The 16050-nt window shown below is 31.6% G+C and overlaps 1 protein-coding gene across 1 annotated transcript in view; it reads left to right on the top strand.

The window, feature by feature from the left end:
- LOC111613122 (dedicator of cytokinesis protein 4-like) overlaps positions 1-13602 on the top strand; it is a 135120-nt gene extending 121518 nt beyond the window's left edge. Inside the window, exon 31 of the mRNA XM_023354445.1 lies at positions 12397-13602. Coding sequence (XP_023210213.1) covers positions 12397-12738 — 342 coding nt within the window. The 3' untranslated portion in view covers positions 12739-13602. The remainder of the gene's footprint in view (positions 1-12396) is intronic.
- The last annotated feature ends 2448 nt before the right edge of the window (positions 13603-16050 follow it).

Raw genomic sequence — 16050 nt, 5'->3', positions numbered from 1 at the left:
TATATATATAATATTATAAGCAAAATGCTTCACCATTACCAACTGAAACCAAAACTAACATCTTACAAAAAGTGCTATAAAAAGAGAGATATAATGGATGAAATACAGTAGAGCATCGATTATCCGAATATTGATCAACCAAAACGTCAATTAACCGAAAGCTTTCCAGTCAGCAAATATAAATTTCCACTAGTGCTGCGGCGCTGCAATCTTTGGCTATATCTTGGGCTAATCCAATATTATTTTTGTTGGTGTGCATATTTTAGCTGGCAGCACTAGCGTGACTATGAGAAGGTACTTAAGGACATGCAGGATTTGAACGAATTTCAACATGGGATAGGTTAATATATATTTTTTGTACATAATCGGTTATCCAAAAAATCAATGCTCTACTGTATAATCAAATCAATCAAGACAGACAACAAGTGTTTTATCTACACTTTCTGAACTATTATGTTTCAATTGCTTTGATTTAATTTTAGTTTTAGTGTAAAATCAGAGTTTTAATTAGTATACTGCAACAGACACATAAGCGATCTTCCGAGGAGGAATGTCTCTTATGGAAAATTGTCCCCTATTTAAATGTTACAAACATGATTTATAGGAAACTGACCTATATTTAGGTGTTACAAATGTGAATAAAACCCGGAAACCCCTACGTTGGAGAGGCCAGTATACATTGGTGTTATCCATTCGGCCACTGGTTAGTACCTTTGAACGACTCATATGATCATAAATATACAGGAAAAATATCACAGATTATTTTATACTTGTTGAAAGTTGAAACCATTCATTCAAGAAATAAATATCAATTTTTATAACTTAAAACATATACAAATTAAATGCAGCATATTGATTCGAATGAAGTCATCTGTATATGAAATTTAAATATTTTTATACTTTAACATTTTCTTGATAAATATATATAATACATATATTCTATGTTTACATAAAGAACAATAGAAAAAATTTACGCATGAGAAAATCTTGCATGTTTTATTTGAATACGTCGTTTTGATTTCATTCAAAGCGAATCGCTTCATCTACTTTTGTCTTCATCATATATTTGACAGTGTTTGGTCTGGTTTTTTTTTCTACTGTTTTTCAGATGATGAATTCCTTTGTAGCAGTTTCCTTTTTTTCTCCCCTCGAAGAACTCTTTCTTTTACTACAGCAAAGATGCCTTGGGTCTACAAAAGTTGTTTATCAAGTCAGAAAAATATTCACCGACTGAAACGTATTATTTAGTTACAGTACGTATTAACATAAATAAGACACACTTTAAAAAAAAAAAATACACAATAAAAATTCAAATTACGCGTGATTAAATTCAAATATTTAAAATAAATCATCCATTTCGGATAGGTTACAGTTAAAAACAATAGAACAGTCTTCACTTCGTTGTGTTTATATTAATAAAATTCAATTTAAATTAATTTTTTAATCATTTATTATATATATTTTTTAAAGCAAATAATTTGCATTTTATTAGTACTAATTCGTTTTAGAATGGAATAACAATATTTAGGAAAGATATTTGTAGCTTTTAATATGGATTTATATAAATTTAATACATTAAACTAATTTATATTATTGTTTTTATAAGAATATAATTATAAATTTATATCAAATCAATCACTGTAAAATATAATATTGGAATGAGAAGTATGATAAGTGATGAATTCTTATATGATTGATTGCCTTGGGGGAATCCTACGAAAAAAAATAATAAAAAATAAAACTGGTTTGAAGTTTAGTCACTTTTCTTCGTGTCATAATTCCTTTTGTTTTTAGATTATTATTATAAATCTGATTTAATTTAAAATTATTCTAGATAATTTAATACGTCTTTTAAACGAAACAGGGGCTCACAACCTGTTGTTAACCCACCTGATTAATATGANAAACTAAAACAAATCTTAAATTTTTATTAATAAAAAATATTTAATACACAACAATAAATTTTAGTTTTTCTAGAAAAGTTTGAACAGTTTGTTTATAAATTTAAAATATTGAAATTTGTTTTATTAAATGTCTAACAAAAGTTGTTGTAAAATAACAATATTACCTTAAAAAAAATAACTGTCAACAAGACTATGTCTTGTTTATAAAATCGTATTGCTTGCTGTGTTACCAGCTTAGAGGTATGAAGGAGTACATGTCAGGAGTTGCAATTTGGCACAGTGTGTTAAGTGCCCAAATCATGCACGCATAAAAAAACCTGACTTGTAGGTACTCGGGACTGAGAACCGAGTGAAAGTAAAATACAAAATGGCGACTCTCTCTACAAACAGGCAAACCGAAGTCAGGTGGTAAGAGTACCACCCACAGTCATTCAAGGAAATGGATTCTGACCCTAGGACTGAACACGTAGTATTTTCTTTCTAAAATAAAATTTGTAATCTAATTTTGTAAATTTGGGAGTGCTTCAAATATGACATTAAAACAGGGTTTTATGTCATTACAAGTAGGTTTTTTAACATTGTCTAGTATAGTAAAATCGTGAGACCAGTAAAAATTTGACATTATAATCAGGTTAAACTGTATATTGTTTGTGCAAAATAAAAAAAAATAATTTCAAACGATACAATAGCCACGATTATTTTTTTCAAAGACGAAAAATTTTCGTTAGGCATCGACAAAAATTCAACCCGGGCCGACACGCAACGGAGAGAAATTTCGAAATTGGATAGGTAAATTTCATCGAAAATGCATGGTGGACGACTTCGTGGTCGTGGCTGGCAAAGTTTGAACGATCGCGCCCAAAAGCAGCGATACCAAAGATTGGAGAATGAGAAAGAGATCCGCTTTGAGCGTCAAAGTGATTCCGCTTAATAGTGTCTCCGAGACATAGTCGTGTCCCAAATACGGTTTTGCCATTTTACTTGTTTAATTTAACCTTTTTGGTTAATATTTAAATAATATAATATTTTACCAGTATTATATAGTTGTCCAACAGAAGAGTAATCTATCTGATTTACAAATCTTTTCAAAATAGACAGTTTGACCGGGCCCTAGACATTTGTCTCATTTGTCTATGCGATGATCCGGCCTGCATAATGTTGTAAATGCCAAAAAACAAACTTTTCAGAAGAGGTAAAAACACTTTTTCTAGTGAATGAATTCATTTCAGTTTTACAATAAAATGGTAAAAAACGCACTGGTTACAAATTCTCTGAAATGTCAAAATGATGTAAATATAAGCTGCAAAGTTTTAAGCACCAAAAGTGCCAAAGTGACTTGCACTTTGGCACTTTAAACATTATGGCTTCACATAAATTTAGCTTCAAAATACAGGTAGCCCTTGGTTTACGCCGCAGTTCCATTTCTACAAAAGCCGGTGCAAATCTAATAGGCATAAAATGAACCCATATTTACAGTGAGGTATAGGGTTAGGTTCTACATAAGTGAAAAATAAGCAAGTAATTTTGTTTATTAATACAATATAATACAAAATACATTATAAATTTAATTTTTAAAATGTATTTTATCATAAAATAAAGTGAAATGTTTATATTAAAAAATTTTAGTTTCAGATTTCTTACATTTTTCGGAAAAAAGTATCCATCTTTAATTGTTTACATTTTTGTTTTCTTTCATTGAGAATTTCGGAATATGGTTGAATGGATGCGATGATGCTTCTTTTTACATTTGCACTTCGCTCCCAATCATTGTCCAACTGACAAAGTTCATCCATCAAACTTTCCATAGTTGAAAGAATATGTTAACCTGACGTAGAGCTACAGACGAGTAGAGAGACTGATTGGTCGACCACCGGTCACCATAGCACATATTTGAACAGTTTGAACAGGAAAATTGAGGGTGGCTAAGGAGAGAGATATCATCTGACTGACAAGAAGTAGATATCATCTGGCTAATAAAAAAGTATCGTCTGGCCAATGAGAAGTAGAATTGTCTCACTAATGATAGTTTGTGATCGCTGGAAGTGCTACTGCGTCGTAAGGTGTTTTCCTGAACAAACTGATATGGGATACATTCATTGGTGCTATGGATTCGGACACCATTTATTGGGCTATTAAGTTTAATAATTTGACTCGTGGGTACCTAAACATTTAGTATTTTAATATTAATTTAATGCAAATGTATACATACCCAATAATATTAAACAGAAAAAATAAATACAGTGGGTGATCGGTTAACGAACATAATCCGTTCCAAGACTTTGTTCGCTATCCGAATTGTTCGTTAACTGATTATCGATTTACCATAGGTTTTAATGGAAATTTAATTAATTCGTTCTGGAGACCCCCAAAATAAAAAAATATATACTTTCTTACTACGTTTATTTATATGTAGTAATAAAAATACATACGTACAGTAAACAGTCTTGCATTTTTATTAGTCATGTTTTTTCCGTTTGAAAGGGTTAAAGAATCTGTCTAATGTCGATTGCTCTTCTCTCTTCTTTAGGATTTTTCGTAAGTAATTAATAGCATTGCAATTGTAGAAATCCCCAAGCCTCAACCTGGTTTGGATGCCATTCAAGACCGTCGTTCTGACATCATCCCACTTCTTCAAAGGATCTTTAATAACAGATATAGGCATTAATCCTCTTTTTCAGAAGAAAACATCTCGCCGAGTTTCTTGGTGTTCTTCATTCAAGAGTTCTTGGCGTTCTTCTGTCGTCAGATCCGTTTCAGGTTCCATTATGAACCCTTCGATGTTCTTTATTTCTCAGATGTGATTCTTGTTATTGTTTTAGCTGCTTGAGTCTTCTTGATTATACAGTATTTTTCTTAAATAAGATTGAACTGCTGCCTACTGTAGACCTGTTCACGCCATACTGCCCAGCAGCATTAGGCATCTTCTGCCCACTTTCTACCTTTGCTATTATACTCTCACCTTTCGAAAAGAAAAACAGACGCAAAACTTAACGAGTGCCTACCCGACAGTCTCGCGAATACATAAAAGAATTGTTTTGTCAGAAAAATAAAAGGCTGGAATTACAAGGGAGAGTTTCAAAGTTCGGAGGAATACTATCCGATCGGTATATACCGGCTTGAGCGTCGATGTCGACGTCTCCCACACTCCGAAAAGTTTCGAATTGTTGCCCGAAGACAAGGGAAGACCAATCGGTATTCATTATTTTACGTCGTTTCTTCTTGTGTTTGTTCTGTGGGGTGTTCGTTATCCGATCATGTGTTCGTTGTCCGAACATAAAAATCTTTCGCGAAAGTGTTCGTTATCCGATTTGTTCATTATCCAATCTGTTCGTTAACCGATCACCCACTGTATATTCAATAAAAATCTCTGTTTTAACGAATGTACAATGTCGTGGCTCAGTAAATATGTCAACACTGAAATGAATATCACTCTAGCGTAGGGAAAATCTAAGAATAACACCGCAAAATGGTGAATTGCGCAGCATGGTAAATTGTGTTATTGTGAATCATAACTAGTACAGCACCACTATTGCCACAATATTTTTTTGCAGCAGAAAACATTGCATTTAGAATTCAATTCTTAAATAAAACTTATTTACAGAAAAGTGACATTTACAATGTTCTGGCATTTATTAATATATTATAATATAATATATTAATAAATTTTTAACTTGGCTCTAGTTTTTAAGATTTTGAACCAAATATGTCAAATTTTTGGAAAAGTTGCCATTTTTCTGTAGTTCTTGAAATGTATTCCTATACAGCTTAAAGTACATTTTCTTCAATGTCTGTGGAAAGAAAAGAAAACAGTCATTCTTATGACAGCTCTCAATATATGCTACAAATAATGCAAATGGAGACTCTTCATTGACTCCTCCATGGTGAGCTTAAAGCTGTTTTGTTATTGTTGTGTAACAAAAGCTTTCTATTCATATTTGCCATGCAAACTACATGAAAGAATCATATAAAAGCATGAAGCAACTTCTTGCAAAAGTAAATTATCAAGAACATAAATAGAAGGTGTGTTGTGATTTGAAAGTTATAGCATTATTACTTGGACTTCAGCTGGGGAATATGAAGTACTGTTGTTTTCTCTGTGAGAGGGATAGCAGAGACCAAGTAGCACATTTCAAAAGGAGAGACTGACCATAAAGAAAATCCCTCGAACCTGGATCAAAAAATGTTATTTCTGAACTGTTTGTAAAATTCAGTTCGATCATACTACCATCGTTGCATATAAAATTAAGACTTATGAAAAACTTTGTCAAAACCACAGATCAAAATGGCTCAGAATTTAGTTTTTTAGAGAGACATTTCCTAACATTAGTGAGGCAAAAGTTAGAGGGGATATTTGTAGGTCCACAGATTTCCAAGCTTCCCAAAAATATGCCTTTTGATAGCATACTAATAGGTGCTGGAAAATAAGCTTGGAATGGTTTCAGGATGGTGGTAAACAATTTTCTTGAAAACCACAAAACTTCTAATTACAAACAAGAAATTACAAATTACAAATAACATGCTGTGGTGTTATGAAAAGATGGAATGCAACATGTCATTGAAAATGCACAAATGCACTTTTTGCATCCTCGCATTGACTTTTCTCTGAATACTGTGGGTCTGTCAGTGACAAACATGGGGAGTATTTTCACCAAGACATTGCTTGTATGGAAAAGTGATACCTAGAGAAATAGAGTCCGGCAATGTTAGAAGACTACTGCTGGAACATTACATGTGAAACACTTGCAGATTCATACAAAAAGTCTGTAAATAAGTGTCATACTTGTGAGTGATGTCCTGGATATTTTATGCTTTCGTTGTTTATTTATTTTTTGTGTATCAAAAAGTGTTCTGATGGTTTCTGTGTTCCAACTTAAATGAAAATTACATTATGTGTATGTATTCAGATATATATTATGCAATTTATGAAACGTTGATGTACCTTGTAAACTTGAGCTAATTCTGGTTTTTATAATCAGTTTTGAATTCAGCAAGTCAAAAGCATTAAGAAACAGCTTGTTTTGTTTCCTTCGGAAACAAAAAGTTTTTATTTGTAGACCTGTATTATTGGATGTCATTTATATTATACAAATGTTAATTAATAGTTTTTATTAATTTGATTTAAATTGAATTGTGTTTGTTTGTTTGTTTTGTTAAGTTATGGTAACGCAACACTAGGGCAATCTGCCTATGGGGAATGCCTTCCAGGAGGTCTTTTTAAGGGTAACTGGCCCTTATTTAGGCATTACAGATGTAGAGAAAAGCCAGAAAACTCCACATGTGCAGCTTGTCCTGGTGAGGTGCAAACCCACAACCAAACTCCCAGTGTTCAGGAATGGAACCACTTGGCCACTGGTGGGCCCAAATTGAATTGTGTACCGAAAATTGGAAGTAGTATCTTATCCACATGCACATTGAAATCTAATTTGAATAACAATGTCATCGATGATCCATGTTGTGACGTCTAATGATGCAAGGTGAATCTTGGTGCCACTACTGATTCAGTAGTCCTGTTGTTGATTGGTCAGGTTGTTAACTTTCCTTAACATTGGAACAGGGGTTTGACTGTAAGTATATGAGGGAAAGTTAGTAAATACATCACAAACTGATAATAGCCAAAAATGGCAATTAATAATTTTTGAAAGTGTCATTATTTGGCAATACAATCCACCTTGATTAATTAGTGTAACAGACTGAGCTGGACATGAGCATGCAACATAATTTCAAAATGGCAACCTTGCTTGAAGTGTTGCCAGGCATTTTTTGTGGGTAAAATCTTATAAAGGAAATGTGTTTGTCACAATGTAGTATACAACTGGGCTGATAACTTTCCTTGGGGGATGCTCAAAAGTTGCCAATGAAAACTACTGTTATTAACTGTTTGAAATTTCAGTTTTAAAACAGTTTGAAAATGTTCAGAAAAATGAATGAGGCATTCTATGTAGTTTAGTTGGTCCCTTTTCTTTCATGAGAAGTTGACACACCTAATTGTAATCAGAATTATTTTTGTTTCCACCACTTTGCTTTTTTTGTCCATTTTTCTTTCTGCCCTATAGGTACTAAAAGAAACCTATTGTTTTAATCATACTTTTCATGGATTTGGCCAGATTCTTCATGGCAGGGTAGTGAAAGACTGGGCCTGATATATCTGTAACAGACCTCTCATGAAACTTCCTGAAATTGCTTGCCTGGATTTGATCCTGGGACCCCAGAGCAGTAGGTGATGCCTTAACTACCTTAGCCATCAAGGGAATATTTTGCTCATCATGTTCTTTAAGTTGGTACTTTTTTGGAATTTGTTACTCTGAAAGTTGGCCACTCTAGTAAAGACCAGCCTGGTAACCATTGAAAAAGTGACATCATATCACTACTGCGTAGTTACTTCTCCCTTGATTTTTTTATGTCTGTTATTAAATCATAAATCATGACCTGTGATTGAATTTGTTTAGAAAGTGCATCACGTGATTGACAGTTGATAACCCATGCTACACACATAATTTTCTGGCCTAGTTTAGTTCATGATACTGTACCAATAGACAGGTATGCCACATTCTCTTCTCAAATTTGTCTGTGTTGCAAATCATAGCTGTGTAGTTGGTTCACTTTCCAAACAAATTAAAATTGATGTATTCAATGTATTATTTTTTCATTTTGCTTAAATTTAATACAAAATTAGCGTAAATGTCAGAATCAGCAAATAGTGACAAACTTACTTAAAATAGTGGTAAAATGTTGCTAAAAATGGTAATTTGTGCTGTATGTGGATGCATGAATTATCAAAAACTGGCAGTTCAAGTATAAAATGAAATCTGTAAGAAATGGTTAAATGCTTGCTGATGAAAAAGATAAGCATGGTAAGTAACATTTCATTAACTATGAATAACAAATAAAATGAAATATTCATTTTAATTTATTTGCTATTTACAGTTAATGAAATGCTATTTACCATGTTTAAAATTAAGAGCAAACAAAATGAATATTTCACATTTTTAAAGAAAATGCTTTGAAATTTATTTTTATTGTAAATTTAGTACTTATATGATTTTTATAATTAAACTAGCTGCAATGACCCGCTTTGCTGGGTTTTTATTTGTATGTAATATAGTTCTTTTTATATATAAAAGACTGTTTTTCTAAGTAATCTAGAATCTAGCTGCAAGGACCCGCTTCGCTGGGCAAAAAGTAATGATAGTGAAGATTAAGATAATTACATTATAGCCAATCTTACCCGTTTTCACAGAATGCAAGAATTAGGTCCCTTGTTTCCAGACTAATTAGAGAATTTTTACATGAGTCTAAAAATATGTTCAATTTCCTGCAAAAATGCAAAAAACTGCCTGTAAATCTTGCATGCCGCTTTATATTAACACTTCCATTGTTAACACTTCCACTGTTAACACTTCCATTGTTACACATCTTCGAAGTCAACCACTTTCAACCTCATATCTCCCACACCCTTATAGCACAGAATGCAAGAATTAGGTCCCCTGTTTCCAGACTAATCAGAGAATTTTTACGTCCAGTCAAACGAACTATTTTCAATTTGATGAATTTTCTGGAACGTTTACAATCGTTCTATAATCAAATCAATTCGAATACAAATTCAAATTTAAAACGGTTCGAACATTTTTTAAATCAAAATAGAAAATCTTTAAAGTCAACCACTTTAAGCCGCCATATCTCCCGCACCCTTATAGCTATTGAGACGCAACCACTATAGTGCACGAATGGAGACTTGGGGCTACTACCACATACAAACACCATTCATGTGCGATGTGTAGTTTTGGCTGAAAAGTGAAATATAGGGACATACACGTCCATTTATATATATATATATATATATACAGTAATACCTCGACTTACGCTACCCCAACTTACGCGAACCTGGAGTTACGCGATTTTCAAATCTCGTCGATTCGTCTTTTGTTTGAGCGCCATGCAACTCTTGATTACTCACTCCCCTCACACTATTGTTTAGCTTACATGTTCGGATGTATCGCACGGAATTGACGCATAGTTACTATGTAGTTTGCGTTATTTATTTTTGTGTTTGTTATATCTATGGAGACTTGAGAGACTCTATATGGTGATTTCTTGTAACTGTGAATAAATCAAAAAACGTGATAAGATTAACGAGAACATTTATTAGCTTACATACATCCGAATTTGGATTTTACACAAATTGCGAAATTATACCCCGACTTACGCGAATTTGACTTACGCGGTTATCGCTCGGTCCCACCTATCGCGTAAGTTCGGGGTATCACTGTATATATAGATTTAAAAACAACCTAAATTCTTAGGAAATCACAAAGTAAAGCTTTATTATAAAATTGACTTCTAAAACACACAAAAATCTGATATAATTTGTTTTTGATGTTTATTGAATATCTAATATCTATACATTATGTATTTGTAGTATTTATAATAAATGCTATAAAATCTTTTGTTTTGTAAGAAAAATGACTGAATACATCTGTAATTGGCAGTAGAATATTTGCATTCTTGTTCTTAAACTGTGATCACTATGCTGGAGTGTTCTCATGATTTAATTTACACTGTAATGCATGATTGTTTGAATTATTGGAAAGTGTGTGGATGTTGGTACCTAGAACCAAAGTCCTTGAACCATTTCACTCACTGTGAAGACAAGACATGCTTAATAAGATTGTTACTGTCTGGAGAAGAAACATGGGTGCATCACTACCAACCCAAATCAAAATGTATTTAATTGTAATAGAAAAACCCATCTTTACCTTGATTTTCTTGGTTGAAGGTGATGCCATCAGCTGGGAAGGTTATGCTTATAGTGTTTTGAGATTCACAGGAGTACTGTTAGTTCATTTCTAAAAGCAAGATCAAAATATGAATGCCAATTCTTACTGTCACAGTTTTGCATAGCAATTTAAAAAATGACCTGGCTTACTGGATAGGAGTGTTGTTTTCTCACAACAGTGCCAACTTCAGTTAACTCAATTAACCCAAGATGAAACTTGAACATTTATCTTATAGACTGATTTTATTTTTTAAAAAGTAACAAAATATGAAACTGAAAATATCAAATGGGCTAGTTTAGTTCTATTTCTTTCCATCAATGAATGACAAGAAATGAATTAGTAAAAATAATCATCAATTTTCATTCAAGTGCATTTAATGAATTAAATTAAGAAAGTAAGTAAAATATATGTTGATGATTCCTTAAAATTTTTGGGTTTATTATAATGTATTTATAGGCATATATAGATATAAAAACAATGAAACTTTGCACATAACTCTCTTAATTACTTTCTATTCGTTTAAAATAAAAACAAACTTATAGCAAATATTTTGCACAACATGTTATTACATATACTTTTTCTATTGTTTAATAAAGATATATACTGGTTCAAGGAAATAGTCAGGATTTTCTCCAGGGGGACAAAAATAAGATAACATTGTTTATTAAAAAATGGTTTTATATGAACATTTGAAAATGCTAAAAGTAATTAGTTGCAATGTTATTTGAACTATCTAAATCTTATTTCAGCACTAGCCTACGGGAGATCTGGGTAAATTTTGTCAAAATTTCTTTCTCAAATTTATTTTTAGCTTCCAGGACCCTCTTTTTATGCACACTCATCATACAAAGTCCAATAAGCTGATTTTCTGTCATTGTTGACTGTGCAGGGTAAAAACTTGGATACCCTTATGCAGGGTATCCAAGTTTTTACCCTGCATAAGGTAATGAAGGATCTTTCAATAGTGCACATTGTGCAGGGCTATGCAAGTGAGATAAATAGCGCTCATTTTATGGATGGGTAGAACAATTGTGTTTCTTTAACTAGTGCAGCTAGTTCTATCTCCTTCAGTTTGGCATTTGGCACATTTTTTCTTTCCATTTGTAGTACCAAAGTTCAGCTTACAACATACAATAGAAGTAAATACAGCACTTATTAATTTAAAACAATGTAAGAAATTCAGTATTGCACATGGACACAATGATGTTTCAAATAAACCTCGCTCGCTATGTTCTGAACAAGCTCAAATGCGTCAACTCACTCAACTGACTCACTAGCACTGATTGCAGTGCTAAAATGGGAACAGAGGGTACTAGAACTTTCCTGCTAAATCCGAACCTTAAACATTCTATAATGTTAGTCTTATCATAGACCATCCAGATCTTAAACTGCCAGTTCCCTTCTCGTTCACCAGAGAGCACTCCCATCACTGACCAACATGATAGTGTCTTCCAGCCACAATTCAAACTTGCTTTCTTGCCACACAATACTATTATAACCTATTGACCTATAATTTTTCATTTGACTAAATGAGCCAGGGTGGAGCAAGAGCCTCACTCTGCCCCACCATGGCTACACCCCTGTACTGGTTAAGCCTGATAAGAATCTGACTGTATCATTTGATTAATAGATTTTAATATAGTTTAGATTAAAAAGATGGCTGATATTTAATCTTTATACTATAATATTTTTATTAATGTATTTGTGTACTTTTTCAGTATTCCATTCCATCCACCACAACCCAAGACAGCCTCAATGTGCCAACAGGGAATGATATTCGTGACACATCACCACTTCCGACACCTACGAGTCCTTCACACTCAACCGTTTCTTCTTACAAAGATGATTCCGGTTTACCTCCTCCACTACCTTGTAAGAGATCCACCATGTTTGTTAGCAATAGTAATGGTAGTCAGCATGTCGATCTCACAACTCCTAATAGCAACGCCACGTGGTCGTCTTCTGTCGAAGCATCCGAAAATCCAGACTACCATTATTCCGGAAATCTCGAAGTATCCGACGTTTCACCTTTGCAACATAATGCGAACGTGGATGGATGATCATAAATTTAACTTATTGAGTTTCTTAATATTTAATTCTCTCATTTGAGAGTTTTATAATAGGGAAATCCTTTGGATATATATCAAAATAGAATGGACTTATTACATCATATAAGAAAAATTAGCATGCTCAAAGAATTTCACATCATCCTAAAATACTTTACAAGTTCAAAAATCACCATAGTTATTTGCTTGGTTGGTTTCTATCAATGCCAGTGCAGAATATATCTTCATAAAAATTATTTATATGTCACTTTTTATATCAGATGAGAAATTTATGAGTCAGTTTGCATTCCAGTTGGTAATGACCAAATAGAGTGCACAAGTTCTATTATTTATTATATATTGTAAATGATATATAAATTATCTTTCTTATTATTATTTATTCTTGTCCTATAGATATAATTATTTGTAAATCAGATTATATTTGTTTAATGAATTATGGTAGCAGTACTCCAAAAACTGCTACTTGTAGTACATTATCAGTTTTTTCAGGAGCTATACCTTCATATAAATATTCAGGAATTTATGTAATGTATTATATTTGTATATTTATTAATCCCACATTTTAATATACATTTAAAAAATAATAATTATTAAGTATGCGAATGTTTTTCCAAGGTAGAGATGGGAAACCCGACCGACAGTGCGGAACCACAAAGTCAATATTTAATTCCATACCTTGATTAAGGCCTTGCATATGGGCTTCCTAAGTCGGGTGCTAAAAAAAATTCTCCAACTTGGCACATTTTCTAAAGAGTTTTTAAAATAAATCATAATAGAATAATTTTTATTAAATGTAAATTTTATAAATTTTTGTAATACAAATAAATTATTGTTGATAATTTTCCAAGCTATAGAGAGTAATGCNAGGTTCCACTGTATTTCCAACTAAAATTAATAAAGAAATTTTACCAATTTATAAAACAAATATCTATGGTATATTAAAATGCTGATTCGTTTGATAATTTTTAATCAGTTTGTTTTTTGAATTATAATTTTAATTAATGATTTGTTGAAATGCATAAATCAAGCCAATACTCTGGTAGAAGTTTTTAGAGATGTGCAAGTATTGAGTATTGAAAATGAAGAGAAATCAAGTCATATCTACTAAAATTAATAAAGCTCTTGAAATGCAATATATTAAGCATACACTAAAGTTATTGAATTATTTATCTTTCATATAAAAGTATAATTTAATATTTGGAATTACTTCAAGTGTGGGAAAATAAACAAATTTAACTACAGTACTGTTAAATTATGATTACAAAATATAGGCAATGTTTTCAATATAAAATCCTATTTAGATACAGCTCTGAAATAAAATATACAATAGTAATTTAGAACTTTGACTGATTAAATAAATAAATATACTTGCACACCTCTAATTCTTTTATCCAATTACTTTATGAAAATAATATAGGCAATTATGTTTTAAATCAATTAAATTAATAAATAGTATATTAATGTCTAAGGAATATCAATATAAATAATTATATTGAATTTGTTTATAAATATTGCTTTAATTTAATCATACAAAATATATTTGTACAGTGTTGCAGCTTTAATTTCAGATAAGTCAGTCGATCAATTTTCTTATGAAAATGTAAGAAAAGTACATTATGAACGTTTTTTTTATAATTAATTAAACTGAATATTGTAAAAAAACGTAAAAAAAATTAAAGTTGTAGCTATTATATTTTCGCTAATTTTCCTATCAGGATAAGAACGAAATTTCAAATTAGCCAATGTAAATATAATCTTCCATTCTTCAATTCAGCTGCACCAAAAAATCATTCCAGATTTTTTGCTTTTTCACATAAAAATGTACATTTTAAGGATTATTTGTATAGTGTTTGGCACCTATTTTGTTCCAATGTAATTATATAAGTCCTATTTTTATTTCAATTACGATTTAGGACCAGTCAATAATTAGTAATAGAGTGTTCTTATATAAATAGTTTTTATTATATAAAATATACAGTAATTATATATAAATACATATACACAGATGTGCTATATTATATCAATTGTTAAATGTGTCGATTATTTTTAAAATACAGTATTAGAAATTCCGGTAGCTTTCGTTTGTAATTATAAAACTTTGCGTGTGAATTTAAGTAATATTTTGGTGCTGGTTATTTAAAAGATGTAAATTTTTTATATAATTTTTTATAAAAGAAAAAGCACGATATATATATACACTTATTATACTAAAAGTCTGCTCTTACTATTTTGCACCAAAAAGAAAAAGTGATGTCTTTCTATCAAAGTAACCTGTAAGCAATGTCTTAATCAAAAGCTATTTGATATTTTAAATGTGTAAATTATTTAATACGGTAGTAAGTAAGCAAAAGATTCAGTGTTTTCGAAGAAATTATATTATTTTAAATATAATTTTAATTGTGTAAATTGTTCAATTCGGATAAGTATAAATTAAAAATAACTTTATTATTCTGACATGCTGAGTTTTGTCAATTTAATGTTTAATCGAGGAGATAACAGTAAGACCTTTTGGGGGTCCTCTTCATAATTTTACATCACCGTAAACGGGCAACAGTACATTAGAGCACGTGCCCTCTTTTCGTCTGCGTTGCCTTTTTCCTAATCTCCAAAGAAGCCCCAAATTCTATTATCAACTAACAACAACAAATTCATGACTTCTAGCCTATTCTGTAAATACTGTACAAAAGAAACTAATGAATGATATTTGTCCATTGACTCGTGCAACTTGATCATATATTTGTTACCGCTAAAGCTCGGAAACTCGCTAATCTGCAGATTAACTAGCGTGATCCGTTAAAGTTGCTAAAATTGTTCTATTTCTCAAATTACCTAGGTAATCTGCAAATTACCTACTAGCCACTCGGTAAAGTGAAAATAAAATCTTTGCTGAAACAACAGCAACGTTTCTGTACGCTTAAATTAACATAATGTTCTTTATTTAATTTTCGATATCTAAAGAATCAAGTTAATACAATCAAACAATCGACAAATTAGTTAATAGAATCAATCATCAACCAATTAAAAAACACAAAAAATCAAACGAATTAAAATATTAATACAATTAGGGAAATTATTATATAGATATCCACCTATGAAATTTCGGGACTTTGAGTATCTATCTGAACTGAGGGGACCGAGACGACTTCAACGATACCCTAATTTTGGACCGGAGACGAAAAATAATAAAGTTATCATACTTTTTCTGGTGATCGCATGATGTAATTGTGCAGTTAATGTTACCTATGGTGAGTAAAATGGCGGCTCGTCTCTGATTCCAGCAAACAGAAGAAAGGAAACAGTGGGGAC

The sequence above is a fragment of the Centruroides sculpturatus genome, unplaced genomic scaffold, assembly GCF_000671375.1.
Source record: "Centruroides sculpturatus isolate CEXI.00-Female unplaced genomic scaffold, Cexi_2.0 scaffold1462, whole genome shotgun sequence".
NCBI classification, from domain to species: domain Eukaryota; kingdom Metazoa; phylum Arthropoda; class Arachnida; order Scorpiones; family Buthidae; genus Centruroides; species Centruroides sculpturatus.
Note: the sequence above shows the minus strand (reverse complement) of the source record. Positions and strands in the feature narration are given on the sequence as shown.